This window comes from Cynocephalus volans, chromosome 3 (assembly GCF_027409185.1).
Source record: "Cynocephalus volans isolate mCynVol1 chromosome 3, mCynVol1.pri, whole genome shotgun sequence".
Classification (NCBI taxonomy): domain Eukaryota; kingdom Metazoa; phylum Chordata; class Mammalia; order Dermoptera; family Cynocephalidae; genus Cynocephalus; species Cynocephalus volans.
In genome coordinates this window covers 72,233,982-72,255,106 of record NC_084462.1, presented here as the reverse complement: position 1 = coordinate 72,255,106, position 21,125 = coordinate 72,233,982, and the positions used below count along the sequence as shown (strand labels likewise).

Genomic DNA, 21,125 nt, shown 5'->3' with positions numbered 1-21,125 from the left:
TTTATTTGTTAGTAATTAATTAGTAATGTTAATGATAAATCAAGTTGTATTAGGAGGCTGATTTTTTTAAACAGCTTTATTGATATGTAATTTGTATACCATAAAATTCACCCAGATTAAGTGTAAAATTTGGTGATGTTTAGTGAGTTTATAGCGTTGTGCAACCATCACCATAATCCAGTCTTAGAACATTTACATCACCCCAAAAAAGAGTCCTCATGCCCATTTGCTATCAATCCCTGATCTGTTGCCAACCTCAGGGAACCACTAATCTGTTTTCTGACTCTGTAAGTTTGCCTTTTCTGGACATTTTATATAAACAGAATTATAATACATGCAGTCTTTTGTGCCTGACATCTTTCACTTCACATAATGTTTTTGAGGTTTGTCTATGTTGTAGCATGTGTAGGCAGTCCATTACTTTTTGTTGCTGAATAGTGAGTATTCCATTGTATGGATATATCACATTTTGTCTATCTCTTTACTAATAGAGTGACATTTGAAATTGTATCCAGTTTGGGACTATTATGAATATTTGTACACCTATCTTTGTGTGGTTCTGTTTTCATTTTTCTTGAGTAGATACTTAGGAGTGAAATCATTATCTTTCTTTAAATATTTGTAATTATAGTTAATCAGGTCATATAATATGTATCAGTTTTGAGGAGAAATAACCATTTTGCCATTGTTATATAGTATATTGTCATTTTAATTAGTTGATGTTTCATACTTTTTAAAAGATATAGTAAGAAAGTGACCACATAGGGACCACAAAAGTTATATGGTAAGTTTATGTTTAATTTTTAAAGACCCTTTGAGGCTGATTTTTATTGAGTTACAGGATCCTGTAGAAAACCACCTGCTATTATCCTCAGCATGACACAAGACCCAATTTTTTTTGCATGTGTGTGTGACCGGTAAGGGGATTGTAACCCTTGGCTTGGTGTCGTCCGCACCATGCTCAGCCAGTGAGCACACCGGCCATCCCTATATAGGATCCGAACCTGCGGCCTCAGCGCTCCCAGCGCCGCACTCTCCCAAGTGAGCCATGGGGTCGGCCCCAAGACCTGATTTTTTACGAAAATTTTTTTCATTCTTCCCGCTCCTTAATATTTTTCCAATAATCTTCTGAGCACTTCAGATTATTGGATAGAACTGCATCATAACCACCTATTATCTACTTGGACTGTTACTGCTGCAACTCAGAGATTCATTACATCATCATTAAAAAGTCCAGCTTACTGTGAAATCTCACTGAAGGAGTGGGAAAATATTGTGACAGGAGACTCATGTTGTGGTTGGATAATTGTTAACTCTTCTGTGATCCCAACTGAACAGCTCTTGCCATTGTGGAAGAAGCTTGCCTTCAGGTAAGCTGATATAATGAAAGTTAACCTCACTTAGCATTTGGGTTGGGTCTACTGTATTAGATTATCCACATCCTGACTAGGGTGGAAGTTATTGTCATTACCAATTCTGTAAAGCATTAGCTCACAGTATATGTAGTGCTTTCAGGTTTATAAAATGCTTTTCCCATTCATTTGATTCATTCGCCATTTGATTCATTGAGCTCTAGCTCTGTGTGCCTGTAGTGCTTAGCACACAGTCTCACTTAATTCTCATAACAACTTTGTCAGTGTAGTAAGATCAGGTATCAAGATATACAAGATTGGGGCAATACCTGATATTCCTACACTGGCAGAGTTTGTTAGTGAGAATTCAAGGTTGTTATGAGAATAAAGTGAGACTGTTGGCTTAGCACTGAGCATGTGAGTGTGTGTGAGTACACACACACACACACACACGCACGCACGCACGCACGCTCAGAGAGGTTTAAATGACTTGTCCAGTCTCAAAGTCAGTATGCAGGGGTTGACTTCTAGGATCTTAGATTAAGTCCAGAGGGTACTTTCCATGGGATCACTGTGCTTCCTCTGAGAGGATCTGATCAACAGGAATACATTTTGACTCCTATAAAAGCCTATCTGCATAAAATGTCTAAATTTTTTCTAAAATGAAGGAAGATGAGGAATATCTGATATTAAAAATGGGTCACTTTATATTGTACCTTTGTCTCTCTTTCTCTAACATGATATTGACCTGCTGGCCAAGATAGATTAAAACCAAACCTCAAATTGGGGAGCGCAAAAACATGGTGTATTTCATCCTTACTGCGAAAGGGGGTTAATGTTAATTTGGCTTTTCACTAAAGGCTGATGTGTTGCAGTAGAAGAATCTTATTTCTCTTTATTAGTAGAAAAGGATCCCAGGCTTCTACACACCTCATTTGTATTTTCTTTGAGAAAATGTCTCAGTTAAAATCAATGCCCTACTATTCATTTAAGCTCCCTTGCCTTCAATACAACTAATTGATAAACCCTAATAATTAATGGCCTGATTAAACCAAAATGACTTACATCTGCCCTTATGATTGCCATTTATAATCAGTCATGTTAATGACTCATCTTTTCTGCTCTTTGCTTACAGAAGAAAGGCTATGATGTTAAGTGAGTTGAATGAAAAGTTGTATGCCTTCAATTACTATTTGTTTTCTATAACTTGATATTGCATTAGAATAAGCATAGACGTAACTACCTCCTTAAAAGTCATCTTTCTGCCTAATCTGTTGTGCTGTTGTCTATGGCTTGAAGTGAAGTTGAAAACAAACCAACCAAACAAACAAACAGACAACAACAAAATAATCATTTTGGTATTCTTGGAGCTATTCTTGAGAATTTTGGTATTCTTGGAGCTATTCTTGAGAATTTTAGAATTTGCATTTTTGAAATGAAAACTTGAAGTAGTAAGTTCACTGGCTGTGTAGTAGGATTGTTGATGCCTCAGTTATAAGGTGGAATATTTTATGCAAGATAAAGCAACACTTAAATCAAGGGAGCTATCCTTAGTCCAGCATTTAAAGGGATTCTGTTCGCTTCATATTCTGCCATAGGAATTCACAATTAGCTTAACTAAATAAATAAAATCCTAATATAATTTATATCCCATCTATTTCCAAAAAGAATGGGGTGGCTTATAATGTAAGGTCAAAACAGTGAACAACACACAAAAATAAGAAATTTTTTTTTCGTTCTTTTTTTGTGACTGGTAAGAGGATCGCAACCCTTGGCTTGGTGGCACCTACACCGCGCTCAGCCAGTGAGCGCACTGGCCAGTCCTATATAGGATCTGAACCCTCGGCGGGAGCGCCGCTGCACTCCCAGCGCTGCACTCTCCCGAGTGAGCCACGGGGTCGGCCCCCAAAATAAGAATTTTTAGATAAAAGGTTACTTCTCCTTCTGCCCATGAAGGAAACACTGCTATAGGACTTGCCCTCCACCAAAAAAAACATTAGAAAACTGGACAAATTACATGAAGCAAGTGTCTTCAGACATTAGACAACAAGCAGCATAGGACAGTGATCCCTAAGAGAAGGGAAACAAATGAGGTTAGCCCTACAATCACCTCAGCTTTCTGACTGGAGACACAAACAGAGCCCAAAAGTGCTACTGAGCTGCAGAGACACAGTTTGGAGTTTAAGGAGGCCCAAATGGCTAGAATTTAAAAGGCAGAGTCCTAGAGGGGTAGGAACTATGCAGAAAAAGAGCTCCTAGAAATTGTTTAGGCGTTTCCTTGTCTTTGGCCAAATTTTAGTCTGTGTATTTACAGAGTGAAATCTTACAAAGCTAGACAGTGAACTACTGTTTGGAACAAAGTTTCTGTAAAACTGTACACTAAACAATTCCCAGAGCTTACACAGGTTGGGGATCTTTTTAATTTTAACCAGGCAGTGTGGAGAGACTTCGTTAAGTACATTAGGACATTTAAGAGAGATGTTAGAAGGGTCATGCTTTAGTGGTGGTGTTAAACTAGCTCTGGAGTAGGGGTTACTCTAGACTGTTCATAAATAAAAGGTTTAAAATAAACCTCAAAATGATTTAGCTACCTTTAAGTTACATAACTACTTGCCAGTATCAAGTCTAACTGTCTTCAAAGTATTACAACGAAATCCAGCACTCAACAACAGGAGATTCATAATATCTTGCATTCATATAAAAACTAGTAGAAAAGCAAAGAATTTTTCTTCTGATTATGGATGAAAGACCATAATCAGGAGAAAAATCAGTCAATGGAAAAAAAACCCTCCCTCCCCCATACACACTGAAGATCATAAACTTAGCAGACAATGTCTTTAGAACAATTAGTATAGAAATTAGAAATTATAAATATGCTCAAGGACTTCAAAGAAAACATGAGTAGAATGAGGAGAGAAATGGAAGACATACAAAAAACAAAAACCAAGTGGAACATGTAGAGATGAAAAATAAAATATCCAAAATAAAATTTTACTTGATGGAATTGACAGTGGATTAGACACTAGAGAAGCAGCGATTGGTGACCTTGAAGTTAGAGGTATATGAGAGTACTTCAAAAGTTTATAGAAAGATTCATATTATCTTTCAATTCTATTTTTCTGCAAACTCTTTGAAGTACCCTCATAGAAATTATTCAGAATTACTACAGAATTACTCTTCTCTACTACTGAAGAAAAGAGATTTTTAAAAATGAGCACAGCCTCAGTGACCTTTGAGACAGTATCAGGAAGTCTAGGATATATGTGTAATTGGACTCTTAGACGGAGGATAGAGAGAAAGCAAACAAAAAATAATTTGAAGAAATAATAGCCTAAAACTTCCCAAATTTGGTGGAACCTATAAACCCACAGGTCTAAGAAACTCAGTGAACCCCAACAGGGTAAACACAAAGCCACACCAAAATACATCAGAATCAAAAATTTGAAAGCCTGCAATTAAAAAAGTCTTTATAAAATATTCAGAGAAAACAGAACACATTTAGTAGAGAGGAATAAAGATAAGAATGACAGCAGAGTTTTTGTCAGAAGCTATGCAAGCTAGAAGATGGGAAGGACTTCTTTAAAGTGTTGAAAAACTGTCAATCCAGATTTCTATGCCCAGGAATATGTTTTCTAAAAATAACAGCACTAAGTGAAGACTTTTTCAGGACAAACAAAGCTGAGAGAATTTATTGCTAGTAGACCAGCATTATAAAAAATGTTTAAGTTATTTAGGGAGAAGGAAAATAACACCAGATGGATGGTTAGATCTGTACGAAGGAATAAATAGTGCCAGAAATGGTAAATTTGGATAAATATAAAAGACTTTTCCTCACTTTCAAATTTCCTTAAAAGATAATTATTAAAAGCAGAAATAAAGATATTATATTGTGTGTGTGGCTTATAATATATGTAGAGGTAATACATATGACAATAGCACAAAAGATGGGAGGAAGAAATGGAAATATACTGTTGTAAGGTCTGCACATTATAAGCGAAATGTCTTAACAGTATTTGAAGGTAGACTGTGAGAAGTTAAAGAAGCATACTGTAAGTCGTAAAACAGTTGTAAAAAAGTAAAATAAAGCTTTAAACAGGGGCTGTCAGACTTCAGCCCGTGGACCTAATTTGGCTCTCTACCTGTTTTCATTAACAAAATTTTATTACAACACAGCCGTATCCATTTATTTATGCATGGCCTATGGTTGCTTTTATAATACAATGGCAGAATTTGAGTAATTACAACAAAAACCACATAGCTCTCAAAGCCTGAAATATTTATGACCCTTTAAAGAAAAAGTTTACCAACCTCTGGTAGGTAGAAGCCAATAGTAGAGAATAGTGGAATGCTAAAAAGAGCTCAACTAACCCCCACAAAAAGGCAGGAAGAGAAGAAAAAAGGAACAAAAAACAGGACAGTTACTAAGATAGCAGATTGGAACCCAACCGTATCAATAATTATGTTAAATGTAATGGTCTAGACACCCCAATTAAAAGCACAAATGTCAAACTGTTCAAAAGAGCAAGGCGCAACAGTATACTGTTTGCAAGACACCTATTTTAAGCATAATGACAGATATACCATCTGCTATAGTTTGAATGGCCCCCCAAAACTCATATTGAAACTTAATCCCTATTTGGCCATATTGAGAGGTGGGGCCTTTGGAAGGTGATTGGATCTTGAGGGCTCTGCCCTCATGAATAGATTAATCCATTGATGGACTAATGATAATTAATGTTAATTGGTAAATGAATTATTATGGAAGTGGCACTGGTGGTTTTAGCAGGAAAGCTAGTGAGTATGTGAGGACACTCAGCCCTCTTGCCATCGTTGATACCCTCCACTGCCTTGGGACTCTGAAGGTCCCTCACGGATGTGCCCCCTGGACCTTGGGCTTTCCAGCCTCTAAAATTGTAAGAAGTAAATTCCATTTCTTTATAAATTACCCAGTTTTAGGTATTCTATTATAAGTGACAGAAAATAGACTAATCCAGAAAGTAGAATCTAGGCTTTTTCTAGCCTACCCAGAATTCTTCCAGCCTCTGCTCATGACCCAGTTCCAAAGTCACTTCCACATTTTCATGTATTTATTAGAAATACCCCACTTCTTGGTACCAATTTTCTTTATTGCTCCCTGCTTCATACTGGGTGGTTGGGGAAGGTTTCTCTTAAAAAGATAACATTTGAGTAGAAACCTAAAAGAAGAGAAGGAGCAAGCTATGAATATTTGTGGAGCAGAATACAGGAACACGGAACTGCAAAGCCGGAGCATGCCTGGCAAGGAGGCCAGTGGGATGAAGCAGAGTGGGCAGGGACAGGAGTGAAATGAATGAGAGCACAGAGGTGGTAGGCCAGCTCAGGAGGGCCTGAGGGACCAGTGGGAGGGCTTCACAATTTGCATTGAGTTGGGAACCCTTTGGGGGTTTTAGGCAGAGAAGCAGCATGGTCTGATTTGGGTTTTAAAAGGGTTATTTTAGCTGCTGTGTAGAGGAAGTGTTAAAATAGGGAAACCAGTTCAGTAGCCTTGTTGAGGAATATGAGTGCATATAGTCTGGCAAAAATGTTTCTTCGTAAACATTAAATTGGTTTTATAGTTGTACTTACTGGGCTTTGGAAATTGTTTTAGTATTTTACTCACATACAGTACAAATTGCTATAGTAGCAGAGAAATTATTTCCTAAATGTAATGAAATACATCACTTTTTGTAGCTTGGTTGATTTCCAGTTGATAATAATACCTTATATTTATAAAGTGTTTGATGTTTAAAAAGCAATTTTACATTTATCATTTCATTTAATTCTCACAGTTCTTTAAGATCGACACAGTAACTATTATAATATCCCTACATAGGTGGAAACTAAAATGTCACATGCCAAGTCCTAAGTTACATGTCAAGTTTGTGGAAGAGTCAAAAAGACTAAAACCCAGGTTTCATGTCTCCTATCCTGAATCCATTGACTTTGTGTAAAGGGGTCTGTAATGTTCAAGTTTTGTCTCCAGATATTACTAGGGAGAGGGGCATTTATTTTAGCAAATTTAATGTGTTGTTTAAAAAGCCATCAACCAGCAAGCTAGACACTGTGCTTGGAAGGAGTACATATAAAGATGTGTAAAGTATATTTCTACCCTGTGAACTTATTTCTTGGGGTGATGAGACCTGTAATAGCAAATATGGTAAATAACCACTAGTATAAACTGTTATGTGTTCAGTTCCAAACAAATGGTACAGATGGTAGATGCCACAGCAATTCGAAGGAAGCAGTGACTATGATGGCTGGAGAAATCAGGGCAGCAGGTAGGCAGATACTTGGGATGAGGAATGGGAGGATTCCAGTAGTCAGAAAATATGGAGGGAGGGTTTCTAAACCTAGTTACGGGGAGGAGATGATGATGACAGCATGAGCAAAGCCTTAACGATGGAATTTTATTGATTGATTGATTGGAGACAGTGATTAAAACAGTCTGGTTGGAATGCAGAGGTTGGTTTGAGGATGAGTGTTTGTCTAGCACTTTCATACATAAAGTACTCCTGAAAACTAGGCCAAAAGGTGAACGTGCGAAAGTTGTACAGTAGGCTTACATGTACGTTAAAAAGATGTCGGTGGAGATCTAGAAAATCCAGTGAAGTTCTTACTTTCACCTTGCCTTTTAGAACATACTCTAGCAGATTTATTGTTTGATTGTTTCTCTCTCTGTTGGTCCTCTTAAGTCAATTGTGTGTCAGATTGAAGCTGAAGATTTGCTGCGTTTAGAGTACCTCACAATTTCCAGGCAGCCACTTCTTCCAGGAGATCAAAATGTTTGTTCATTAACTGTCTCCATCTGATGTGATGGCTTAAGAGTGGTTTAGGGTATCAATATATAAAGGAAGAGACTGTCCAAAAGAAAAATACTCAAGGTTGAGAATTAGATTTGGAAAATAAGACCAAGCTGTGTAGAATCTAGCATTTGTTTCAGTTCAGCAAACATTTATTGAGTGTCTGTGATGTGTTGCACTAACTGTTGGGGCACACTTGGAAGCACAGCCCAATTCTTAAGTTCACATTCTGGTGGGTGGGAGCATGTCAGGGAATATTTGACTTCCTCTCTAAGAAATGCTGTAGTGAAAGTGGTAAATGTAAGGTTTAATATGATGGTGGTGTAAGAATTTTATTGAAATTAGGGTAAACTGGAGGTTGAGAGGCCAGTTGGTGAAAGAGCTGATGCCTGCCTTGGCATACAGCTTGTGTTCAGAGAGTGCACTTCAACAGAGGTTACAATGGTTGTTATCAGAAGGTCATGCTACATTGACATGTTCTAAAGTTAACTCTTCATCACTGAGACAGAATCATCGATGTAAAATAATACTGTGTACTCATGGTTTCCATTCATTTATTCACTCATTCATTCAACCAATATTTATTAAGAGCTTACTATATATATGCTTGACACTCTTCCTGCGACTAGGGATACCATAGTCAGTAAAAGAGACAAAGTCCCTCTAGTCAGTCAGGCAACACTGGATGAGCTAATGTATGAGAAAGTGTCTGGTACTTTGCCTGTCACATACTAAGAAGGGTTCAATAATTGTTGGTTGCTGAGTTTGAACTTGAAATTTGAATTAAGTACCGTCCTCTTGGCAAGATACTTTGATGGGATACTTTTTTGCAGGGTAGAGTGTCAGGGGAAGATTATCTCATTTACAGTTTATTTTTTAAATGTTACATCAAAAAAATTGAGTCTTTTGTTCAGTTTCAGGGTAGGTAAGGTTATATGCTGTATTAAGTATAATGAGTTGTCTATTCTAAACCACGTTTGCCATTAAAGATGAAGCACTGAAGCAGGTGCTACTCTGGACCATCAAAAGTGGTGTGCTCTTGTCCTGCTTGGATGGTTTTTGTGGCTCCCTGAATTCCTGAAGAGGCTCATTGTTGTCATTGTCGATGCATCACAGAAACCTTTTGTGTCATTATTTAGAGACTGACTGCTTTGGTGAAAGCTATGTCAATTCTTTTGTTAACTATAACAGTAGTCAAAAATGATGTAAGAGAAGAGAAGGGTAATGAAACAAAGACATCATGATAAGCACATGCATGCGCATACACATGCACATCGTTTAGATCAATTTCTGAGCATTATCTGAAGTAGTGTTTGTCATGTAAAACACGGGAAATCACAATTCTGCATTCTTTTTTTCATAATTTCATTCTGATATCACCTGTTACCTACAACGTGAGTGATTTTTTTCCTTTTTTGTTCCTCTTTGGCCCTACTACTTCTTAGGAGGGGTAACTTGGTGGTTACACATAGAGAGCAAATCCAATTCTTATTATGCAGATTATTTGTAATAAGACTACATTTTTTATCTACCTACTTCTCTGAAAGGGTAAGGATAGGATGATGGGTGTATTTGCTATTATTGGAAAGTAAGATTTTATTTTACTTTTGCTTGAAATGAACCCTTGCTTCATTAGAAAGCAGAAATAGTTGGAAACGGAGGAGTTAAGACCTTACATTTTGGCCCCAGATAAAATGCTTTGCATTCAATTTCTGACTAGAATTTTAGATTGAGCAGATGATGTCATTTGTGCAATATGGTATGGGGAGTGTGTGTGTGCGCTTTTTAAAAACAATCACTGTAAGTACGGAATTAGTTATGTGGACTTTTCTGGTCTCTTTTCAGATGTGAAGCCCTCCAATATGCTAGTAAACACAAGAGGACAGGTCAAGCTGTGTGATTTTGGAGTTAGCACTCAGGTAGGTCTCTTTTTCCTCCCGGTGTGCTCTCTTTCCAACATCCACTTTTTATTTTCATTCTACTCTCTGGATTGAAAAATCACCTAGCTGCCAGACAAACAGAAAGTCTGCATCTTTTCCTCAGCTGGGAGTGTGTTATTCATTTTTAATCTCTGAGCGAGTTCCCTTCATCACAATATGATTGTTCATTGTTTAATGACAGTAAAAACTGCTGATATTGTAATTACTACTTACGAATAGCAAACTTCATTGATATGCAGCTTTGATATGAAAGCGTTTTGGCCAGACAAAAGGGAGGGCAGAGTGGGAGCTGTGCCTGGGGAGCCCAACTGGCCCACAATAAAAATTAATATTGGAAGCAACAATGGTGGAGGGCCAGTACAATGTGCAGCACAAATTTTAATTAATTTCCATTTTGGGCCTCCCCTGAGAACCCCAGTGATAGTGACCCATGAGCATGCTGTGATGTTGATTTGAATTGCAGCCACCTTTACTCTCAGCCAAACACGAAGACCAAAGCGAAGGTCATCGTTGTATTATGAGTTGTCAAAGTCTGTTATTCCTCCAGCGTATTTAGTGTTCGTTTCATTCTAACAATGCGTGGGGCTTCATTCACATCTTGAGCCATCTGACTAAAAAATGAGTGTGTTCAAATTCTACTTCAAATTGACTTTTTATATCAGGCGGGTTTGGGGTACTAAAGCCATAAGCATCCTGCTTAAGTGAATTGTTTAAGGTTATCTGCTATAAACTGTAATGCTGTGCTTGTTTAAATTGGAAATCACATTCAAAAGAAAATAGAGATTTAATCATTTTTAATGCCTTTGTAGATAAATTTGTTCTCTTTTACATAATTTTTAGTTGATTTATAGGAATGATGATTGTAGGTTAAATGAGGAATAATTGCCCATTTTATTTCCACATTATCTTTATATGGTTCTAACAGACTGTTTTGTCTCATAGCTGGTGAATTCTATAGCCAAGACGTATGTTGGAACAAATGCTTATATGGCAGTAAGTAAACTTATGCAAAAATAACATTTAAAGCCAACATCTTTATCTTTATGTACTTGGTAATGTATAATTCTTGAATTAATTCCACAGCTTCAGCCTAGCAGATCATAAATTACAAAGTCAATACAGTCATGATCCGATTTTTAAATCTTTCTAAAAGACATTAGGGTTTATACAGGAGCTATCAACTTATCTGACTTTGTTGACTTAACTGGTTAGCTCAAGTGTGAAATCACTGAGTTTTGAAGTTTAATCCTACAGAAAAATTGCACCTCATAGCATAGTGGCTACTTTTCCACTTTGCTTATTTAATTAACCCTCAAGTATACCAAAATGTCAGTCAATAAGATTGGTGTTTTTTTCCCCAGGATATAAACATGCTTTGTCACCAGATCAAAAGTAAATTACTGAAGTAGCCAAATGTTATTGATGGATCTCTGGATGTAAGGGTTTAGCAGACAATTTTCTTTAGAACTTGTACCTCTGTATTTAGTTTAGTTGTTGGATTCATGCCTATTGTAAGATAACTTATTTAGTTTCACTGAGATTAAAGATTCACCAAGATTAAAAAGTAGAAGTATAGAGCTGTTTCAGAGACCAATGTGGACTTGGCTTTGACCTCCTTTTCTTACCTTTTGAGTAAGGAAAGCTATTTGTGCCCATAAAAATGCTTTAATTTACTGATTTCCAAAAAATGGGAAGGAAAATGCCAAGCAGGAGGCATATCTAGTATTGTTTTTGGAGCAAAGTTTTATTTTGTCTTAGCATCTTAAGGCTAATGTTTATAATGAGGGCTCTACATTTATTTGGGTAGTCCCTTTAACTTCTAATAGCTTGTATATCATGATGGATATGGATAGAAATGTGGATCTTATCAATATTGTTTGTTCATAAATTATCTTGATTAAAAATTTTAATATGGATGAAACCCTGGTGTTTATTGTCAGACCAGTACAAAGAAAATTTTGTCTTCATTCAGATACTAGGATAGTTAACTTTTGTCTTGCACTGTATTTAAAGAAAATTTATACTTTTTTGAGGTAGTGCGAAAAACATATTAACCTCTGAAGTCATCATATCTATTTTTATAAAACTTACACACTTTCCTGGCTATATACCAGGTTAGGTAAGATTGGTGAGCCCCCTTTATAGTTAACAAAGTCCTGCTGATTGCTTCAATTTCAGTCTTTGAGAGAATATGAAACACTGTGATTTTAAAAAAACCAAAAAACTATAAATGAAACAACTTCTCAACTACCCATCAGGTTCTTAGTAGCTTTAAATTGCTCTAATAAATTAAACTGGATTATATTTGAATGTACAAATTCAGATTACAGTTGTCTTTTTCAGGTGTACATTTCCCTTTTTGTTTATGGATCCATCTTTGGATGTTTGTGGCATCCATCTGTTCATTGAAAATGTGAGGATAAAAATTATAAAATGTTAGCTCAGATTGGCAAAGCTAAAAAAGCTTTGCTTTTTGGGTGAGCGAATTCTAGTCATCTACTTTATAGTTCAAGCTGTAAAGACTACAGGATACCTAAGAAGGGAGTGAAAGCCTGATAGTGAGAGTGAGAGCTTCACTCAGTTGAGTATGCTCTCTTTGGCTGAATACTTAGCTAGATGTTGTGAGATCAAAAGTTGAGGGTGGGGGAAATGGAAATAACCTATATTGTTCTATTACACGTATTAATCCCTGCCTTCGAACTGCTGACAGTCTCTTCAGGGAGAAGAGTCTAGGTTTTTCTTTTTTTTAACCACAGCTGGTTCTCATTTTAGCTGGTCTGTTTTAAAATTTTGAGTTCTACATGAGAATCTGTGTCAAATGTCAGTGAACTGCAGCTTTCAGGCCAAATTCAGCTTGCTGACTGTTTTTTGAAAATAAAGTTTTATTGGAATGTGGCCACGCCCATTTGTTTATTCATTGTGTATGGCTGCTTTAGCACTACAGTGGCGGATCTGAGTAGTGTGACAGTTGCAGGAGACAGCAATATGGCCTACAAAGTGAAAAATATCTACTATCTGGCCCTTTACAGAAAAAGTTTGCCATCCCCTAGTCTATGCCAGTAAAAGCTGTATATGAAACTGAGTACCTTCAATTAATCAACCAGTATTTACTGAGCACCTTCCATGCTGTTAGTCAGGTACAGTGGAACCATTCTATAATCCAGATAAGACTTGGGTGAAATAGGAAACATGACATTATATATAGCAGCATTATGTGTAACATATTATAAACTTAAGTTGTACCAAACATACATTTAGAAAATAAGAAGGCATACAGTGTGTGAATTTGATGTTTCAAACACTATGTAACAAGGGGACTTTGTAAAGAGAGAGTTCACTGTAAAAGGATGAGCAAAGACTGATAGCATGGCATGGGTGTGGGGATGGGGAGGTGAGATAGAAGACAAATAATAAATTGTGGGAATAAATAATTAGAGGTCATCTGATGTAATGCCTTCATTTTATATCCATTTCCCTCACTTTATATTCACGCATACTGCTACACAGTGATAATAACACCAATAATAATAATAAATAACAGCTGACAATTAGCACTATGTACCAGTCACTCTTCTAAGCTCTTACATATGTTAACTCTTTAAATGCTCACAGGAATGCTATGAAGTAGGTAATATTATTATTCTCATTTTGCAGATGAAGAAATGGAGGCAAGAGAATTTAAGTAACTTACCCAAGTTCACACAGCTAATAAATTGCAGAGTCAGGATTCAAATCTAAGTGATCTGCCTCCAGAGACTAAACTCTTAATTGCTGTGCCTCTCACTATATCTAAATCATTTCTGTGTCTCCTGCAATCAAGATTATGGGCTTTACTGGGGCAGGGTTTATTCTGCTCACTTTCTATATCCAGTCTCTCACACAGTGCCAATTGAACAAATTAGTTCATGACAGCTGCATTCCAAAAGTGTCTTGTTCACTTTTTATTATAAGCAGAGCACTTAACTTTTCATATTAAGAATCTTACTTGTGTTAATAAGCTATAGAAGACCCCAAATTACTCAGATATAGCCAGTGTAGTATAGTGTTGAAGGACACCCTGCTTTTTAGGAGAAGATAATTAGGTTCAGTAGACACTTTTATCAAAAGCATAAAAGATTTTCAACTACATTTTAAAAGGCTTTCATCCAGAAGGATTATAAAAGGGGTCCAGAAGGCTTTGTGACTTACATTAAATTAAACCATTTCTCAGAAATTCTAATTACTAAAAATTTTACTCTGTTTTTAAGATAGAAGTCCCTAAAACTATAACCAACTATTCAGTCATTGTGGTTTGTTCATTATAATGTTTAAAATCAATATAAAGTTTGACATTATTGTTATGAATAACTGAAGCTTTGAAATTTAAAAAATCTTACTCAAATATTTCTCCTTTGGGATCAGAAAGTCAATGTACATGGCTATTCTTATCTCTTGAGCATTTTTTTCCTGCCCAGGCTATTCAAATCCTTGGAAATTGTCTGTACCTGGAACAAAACCTATACAAATTGCATGATCCAACTCAGTTGGCCATGGTCATGCAGTGATAATAAGGTAGTGGTGATGATTGGAAGGAGGCTAATGCTTACTGAGCATTCCCATGTGGCATGTATTAAATCAAGCACATTACGTGGATTCATTTAATCTTCACACAGCCCCATGTGGTATACAAATTATTATTTTCATTTTACAGATGAGGAAACCAAAGGTGAAATAATTTTAACTAGCTCAAGGTCTCAGAAGTAAGATTTAATTAGGACACCAGCTTCTAGTTTCTGCTAATAGCAGGTTAGGTTATTTGGATCAACTGTACTATTGAAAAATGCTGGTTAAACATTTGTTTTAAACCATCTAAAATGCACTGAAAGGCTAAAAAGACAATGGGGACCTCCCAGGACAATTTTTTAAATGAAATCCCACAACAGAAAGAAAAACAGAATGTCACAGTACCAAAGCTGCTCTTTCTTGAGGGCATTTGCCTGTACCGCACTCAGGCAAGAGGGGCTGAGGTCAAGCTCCAGGGCCCACCAAAAGCAGAAAGTGTCAGAGGAGATCTTCCCTATTTCATGCAGGAAGCTTAAAGGGCTCACCCTCAGTGTAAAGGCAAACTAGATGTAAAGCTGCTCCTTCTCCCCCAGCCCCAGAGAACTGAAGAGGAGGCTTCTTGGAGCTAAGCAAAACAGGCAGGAGAAAAAGGAAAAGTGGAAAAAGTTGTGACCATAGACGAGCTCTGGCATAGATTGAACCCTAGGTATATGTATACATGACCTGAGTTGGACAAGGAGCTTCATGCTGAGAACTTGGTTTAAAGTGGAAATATTCACCTCAGGCCTGACAAAAAAAATTTTTTCCAAGAGGAAAAACTAGCAAGCATTGAAAGAAAACTGGGCATACAAGGAAACAAATCAGCATGAAGAAAATCCAGCAGGAACAACAGGCAGCAGAAACAGGTGCACACAAGATTTAAGATCACAAATTTTAAAAGTGTCATAGTAGATTTGAAAAAGTCCCAAACAAAACTTCTAGATTAAAATTAAAAACTTACTGTATTTGGTAGTGTAACAGACAAGCAGAAAAGAGAATTTGTGAACTGGAAGATCTGTGTTAGAGCAGTCTGCTTCCAGAGCCCTATTTAACTAGTATGCTGTACTACTTACACTTGCCAACTTAAAAACAAAAACAAAAACACACACATCACTCGTGATACATATCTTGGTTATGTGCTAGCCCAAAGTGTTTGCCTACTTTATTAATTTTCCGAGTAGCCTAACTCTGAGTGGAAACTCCTTTTTCAGAAGAGATACGGGATGTACCTTGGTATCTTCCTGCTTTTGACAAGTAAACCCTGGGATATCGTGTTATAAACAGGGACAGTTCTGGAATTAGTTAACTAAATAATGGGTCCTGGGTAAACACAGGACCCTCTGTCTAGTCACAGAGTGGAGTATGAGTGCCAGCTTGAAGCCACTGCCCTTTAAGATCTCTGTGAATTCAGCTTTTTCGATCATTACCACTCCTTATGTTCTTAAGAATAGGCCAGAGTTGTTTTGTTTTGTTTTGTTTGTTGTGCACTCAAATGTCAGTACAGAGGTGCTTTGGATGAGAGTCATGTTTTTCCTGTTTAGTTTTCCACACTGTTGACAGCTGTCATGTGGGAAAGTAAACCCAGCTTTAGTTTTTTAACTGCAATATGTCCATCAGCCGTCTTCTGTCAGCAGTGAGGTACCTTGTGGTTAGTTTAGTTTAGTTTAGTTTAGTTTTGTTTTTGAGGGGAGAGGACAGGACAGTCCACCTTGGCTTCAAGCGTGAGAACAGCTTTGAATTGTGCAGCCTCAGGCCATCAAATCCTGGCTCCATAAATTCAGAATGTATCTGGGCTCATCTTGTGTTGAAGTCAGTTGCAGGGGCCTGGGCATATTTCCCAATTACTATCTACCTTATGACTTCTTTAGGATGGACCTGTGGAGGTTCCTGCCTGTTTTTGCTGAACATCCTTGCTTGAGCACTGCATCACAACAGTAATCTCATTTTATTAACTTCTTACAAGAATAGTTTCTCCAATGAGAGGTTGTCAGAATCTCCTCCTTAAGGAGTTCTCTTATTTGGCACCTGATATTTGTGAATATGATCGTTTTTTCTATTTTTTTTTTAAATTTAATTTTTCTATGCTTTATTTTCAGCTTACAGTTTGCATTTGTTTTGGTAGTTCAGTGGGCAAATATAATGAATGTATTTAATCTCATAGTTGGTCCTACCAAAATATTTTGTTTGTAGACTCCATTTCTGTTTGTATGTTTCTTTTTTCTGTATTCTGGGTGAAGTAATATTCTCTCTATTGATAACTGTCAGCCAGTGGAATGAAGAAATGGAGAGAGGAAGGAAAAAAGGACAGGGAGTAACATTTGGTTATTTCTTTAACAATTCTAAAGGATTTTAGGATTTTCATGTTTGCTAGAAATTCTTGATGGCATGAATAGCAATAATGTATGGGCAAGTTGTATTAGAACACTCCAAGAAAGTTAATTATTAGTTCATGCTTAAACATGTATTGCATCCCTTCAGTCAGCATACATTGACTGCATTCCAGGTATTGTAGGAGATATGAGATAAATAAGGCATTCTGCCTCTTATGGGAAACAGACTAGAAAACACAGTATGATAAATAAATATTAAAGATATGAACAGACATTTCAATGATGTACAGAGGCAGGAATTCATAATTCTGCTTGAGGAGTGGAGGAAGGTTTCACAAATAAAGGTGGCCCTTGAACCGAGCCTACACAAGACATGTTCGCTAAGCAGAGAAGAGGAAGGTAGGGAGACCTAAAAGGTCATTGCCTCTGCAAGGAGATGTTTAGTGACTGGAGCTGAGTGTACCAAAGAATCACCCACAGAAATTATTTTTTTAAATTAAGATCCTCAGACCCACCACCAGAGATTCTGATTCAGAAGGTTCGTTTGTAGTATTTCTTTGGCAATTCTATGATAGCTGGTCCAAAGACTGCATTTTGAGAAGTACTGACTAGATCAAGTGCTTAGCTCTTCTGACTTCTAGTTCTGAGGACAGTTTGACATACTAGAAATAACTCACATTTTGCAGTCCGACATAACAAGGTTTGAATCCTGGTTCTGTTCCTAGATGATACACTCAATGCTAATCCATAGCTCTAGACTTGGACAAGTCACTTACTAAGTTTTTACATCTGTAAGTGAGGGCAATAATATCTACCTTTGCAAGACTGTTATGAAATATAGAAGATGCAAAGTACCTAGCCACATGTCTGGCACTGGTAGGTCCTCATTAAATGATAGCTATTGCTGTACTTCTTATATTGTGGATGCAGTATTTCATGTTGGTTTGTAATGTGAACTAAACCTCTCTGTACCTCATTTTTCTCATCTGTTAAATGGGTATGATTAAATAGTACCAATCTAATGTGGATGATTGTGAGTATGAAATAAGACATGCATGAAAATCACTTAAAACAATTCCTGACACATGAAAATTCCTTAAATGCACACAGTGATGTTGTTGAAGGTGATGATAACAATGTTACTCCTGTAACTGGCTGGCCAGTTCCATATGAATACATCCTAGGGCCTACTGAACTAGCTAGAATTGGATAATAGGGTATGAATTATGATCCCAGCTCTGCCGTGATTTCCTCTGTAACCTTGAGTAACCATTCCACCTTTGTGAGACCTCCGTTTCTCTTATTCATTTGTTTATGTGTTCATTCCAAAGACTTCTGTGAAGTACCCTACTGAAGGCCGAATCCTGGAAGGATAGATCAGGAAGCACCCACACAGTGCTCACCTGTTGAAGTAGAATGTGTGCATGTACCAGCTTTTCACACCAAGTATTTGCTACACATCTTGGGTGGAGGACCAAGAGTCCCAAATGGACTTTTTGAACTTTTCCTTGGTTCATATCAAAAGAAACCCTGATAAATGGAACAAAATGTTGAAAAGTAGGTGAATCTCAACAAAGGAAATATGGATGTTCTTTGCACTAGTCTTATTCTTTCAACTTTCCTATGAGTTTGAAATTATTTTCAAATAGAAAGTTAAAAAATTAAAAGAAACCAGTGTTCCACAGCCTTCTATCAAAATGCAAATAAGTGATAACATTGTATAAGGTTGTACAATCTGTCACTCCACAACTAAGACCGCTGGATTTGGAGGGAGATTTAGGTAGAAGTCTCAGCTCATTTACTACCTTAGGATCTTGCATGAATGACATCACCACTCTGAGCCTCCATTTTCTTCATCTGTGAAATGAGATTATATATACCTCTATATAATTTCTATGTATTATCTATATAGTACACATATACATATATACATACATGTAAAATTGTTTTGTTATCCATAAAATGCTATGCAAATGTTAGTAGCTCCCCACCTTAGTTGAAGCTCTTATTCAATCTGTGTTTCTTGGAGTAGCTTACGTCACCTCACAAGTTCCTTTCTGTTTTCCTGCAGCCTGAAAGAATTTCAGGGGAGCAGTATGGAATTCATTCTGATGTCTGGAGCTTAGGAATCTCTTTCATGGAGGTATGTTGTTGTTTGCAAATAGACACTTCTGTGCATATCTGTACTAATATGTTCAATCAGAAAGAATGAAGATTTTGAAAGAATAAAATAGGTGTTCAGTGTGCTATGTGAACATGTACACAGAGTTTGACTCTAAAATCCTTATTTTGATATACTTGTGTGGCTTGTGAAATGACTCTGGAGGTTACTCTAAAGCACTGTTTCTCACAGATTACGTGTGAGTGGTCTGGAATGATCTTACCTGGAGTGCTTGTTATAAATACCGGTTCCCTGATCACATCCCACCAATTAAATCCAAATCTCTAAAAATTTGCATTGTTAACATGTTCCCTGGGTGATCTTTTTGCACATTAAATCTGGAGAGCCCGTGTTCTAAAAGAGGGATTCCAGAAAAATTCTGTGTGATGGTAGCCTTGTTGGAATGTATATATAACTTCCAAAAGTGATTTCTTTAAAAGGTACAGCCCTACTCATTTGGATGTATAAGTCTATATGTTTGTTTAAAAAGAAAAAAACTCCCTTGTTCGAGTATAGTCATATCACATGTGTGTGGCTGGTGGAGGTGGTATGATGTGATGTGGAGGGAAAGGGAGAAAGGGGGATATGTATTTAGCATAATTTTAATATCTTTAGTCTTTATAGCTGTATTTAGAATGGACTTTATCTAGTGTGCTAGATATAGCCCCACTAGAATTCTGTGTTAAGGTTTCTATAAAATGACCATTGATCTGTAAGGAAATGCATATGACCTAAATTTGAAGGACATCTGGCTCAATTTGAATTGCACGGGTATAGAACCCGGATATTCACAGTGCCTCAAGAATTGTTTCTCACTTTCATTGATTTGGATGAGGGAGGACTCTTTAAAAGTAGAAAGGACTCTTTAAATAAGATCATAGAGTTGCTATCACAATTTTATCACCTTTTTTTTTAGTCAAATACTTTTTCTATGATTTTTGTAATGCATGAGTGCAATTGTATTTGCAAGGAAATATCTTCAGACTCAATTCACCTGCATGGTAGAAAGAAAATAAAAATGAGGTGTTCAATGTTTATTAAACCATATTCTTCTGCTTCTTCATGAAAAGGAATCTAAGAAGAAATACAGTATGTATGCATCAGCTGAGAGGTTAGCAATAATGGTGGACAGATCTCCGAACTGAATCTCCCAACAGAATCCTGAAGGGCTTGTTTCATTAGCCTGTTTTAGGGAAACTAGTGCTTTTGATTTGTGGGACTCAGGCCTTGCTGTTATATAATTTCCCTTTGCATATTTTAAATAATTGCCATTGATTGTATTTTATAAATGACTGGATATAGTATAGGGTAATTGAGAAGTTACATAGCATAAAGATAAGAATCCTAGATTGGGAATGGAAGACCTAGATTGCTTTTCTAGCTTTGCTACTAGTTTTCTAGGTTACCCTGTGCAAGCCATCGTTCTTTGCTGAACCTCAGTATCTTCATCTTAAAATTGTGATTTCTATGCTTCTTTCCAGACTAACATTCTGTGACTCTGCTGCTGCTCATTCTGCTGTTCTTTCCTTAACTTTCACGTAACAACTCTGGAGTTGCGTAACTGAGACAGTGATATACCCTAGCATGGCATAAAATGCAAAGGCATGACAGTACTGTAAGAGAGCATAACTAATAGACGTAAGATTTAGAGCACATTTAAATGTTCACCATTCATCCCTTCTGTACTCATTTATGCCTTCATGTATTGAGCTTCTGCTATGCCCGCTACAGAGGCAATGGGGACAGAGTTATGAAAGGACACTCAAGTCTTGTCTCTCATGGAGTTATATTTGGTGAGGGGTGGGGTGTGAGGGGAAGCACAGAAAACAAAGGGATAACTAAATATGTAATTTGTCAGGTGGTGATAAGTCAATGTAAAGTACCATTTGAGCAGAGACTGCTGTGAAAGGAGGGAGCTACCTGGTAACAACAGCAAGTACAAA

General features: G+C 36.9%; 1 protein-coding gene across 5 annotated transcripts in view; it reads left to right on the top strand.

The window, feature by feature from the left end:
- MAP2K5 (mitogen-activated protein kinase kinase 5) overlaps window positions 1-21,125 on the top strand; it is a 239,060-nt gene that overhangs the window by 115,003 nt on the left and 102,932 nt on the right. For all 5 annotated transcript variants that reach the window (XM_063088827.1, XM_063088824.1, XM_063088823.1 and 2 more), the window contains 3 exons: window positions 10,016-10,089; window positions 11,053-11,103; window positions 19,093-19,164. In XM_063088827.1, coding sequence (XP_062944897.1) covers window positions 10,016-10,089; window positions 11,053-11,103; window positions 19,093-19,164 — 197 coding nt within the window. The remainder of the gene's footprint in view (window positions 1-10,015; window positions 10,090-11,052; window positions 11,104-19,092; window positions 19,165-21,125) is intronic.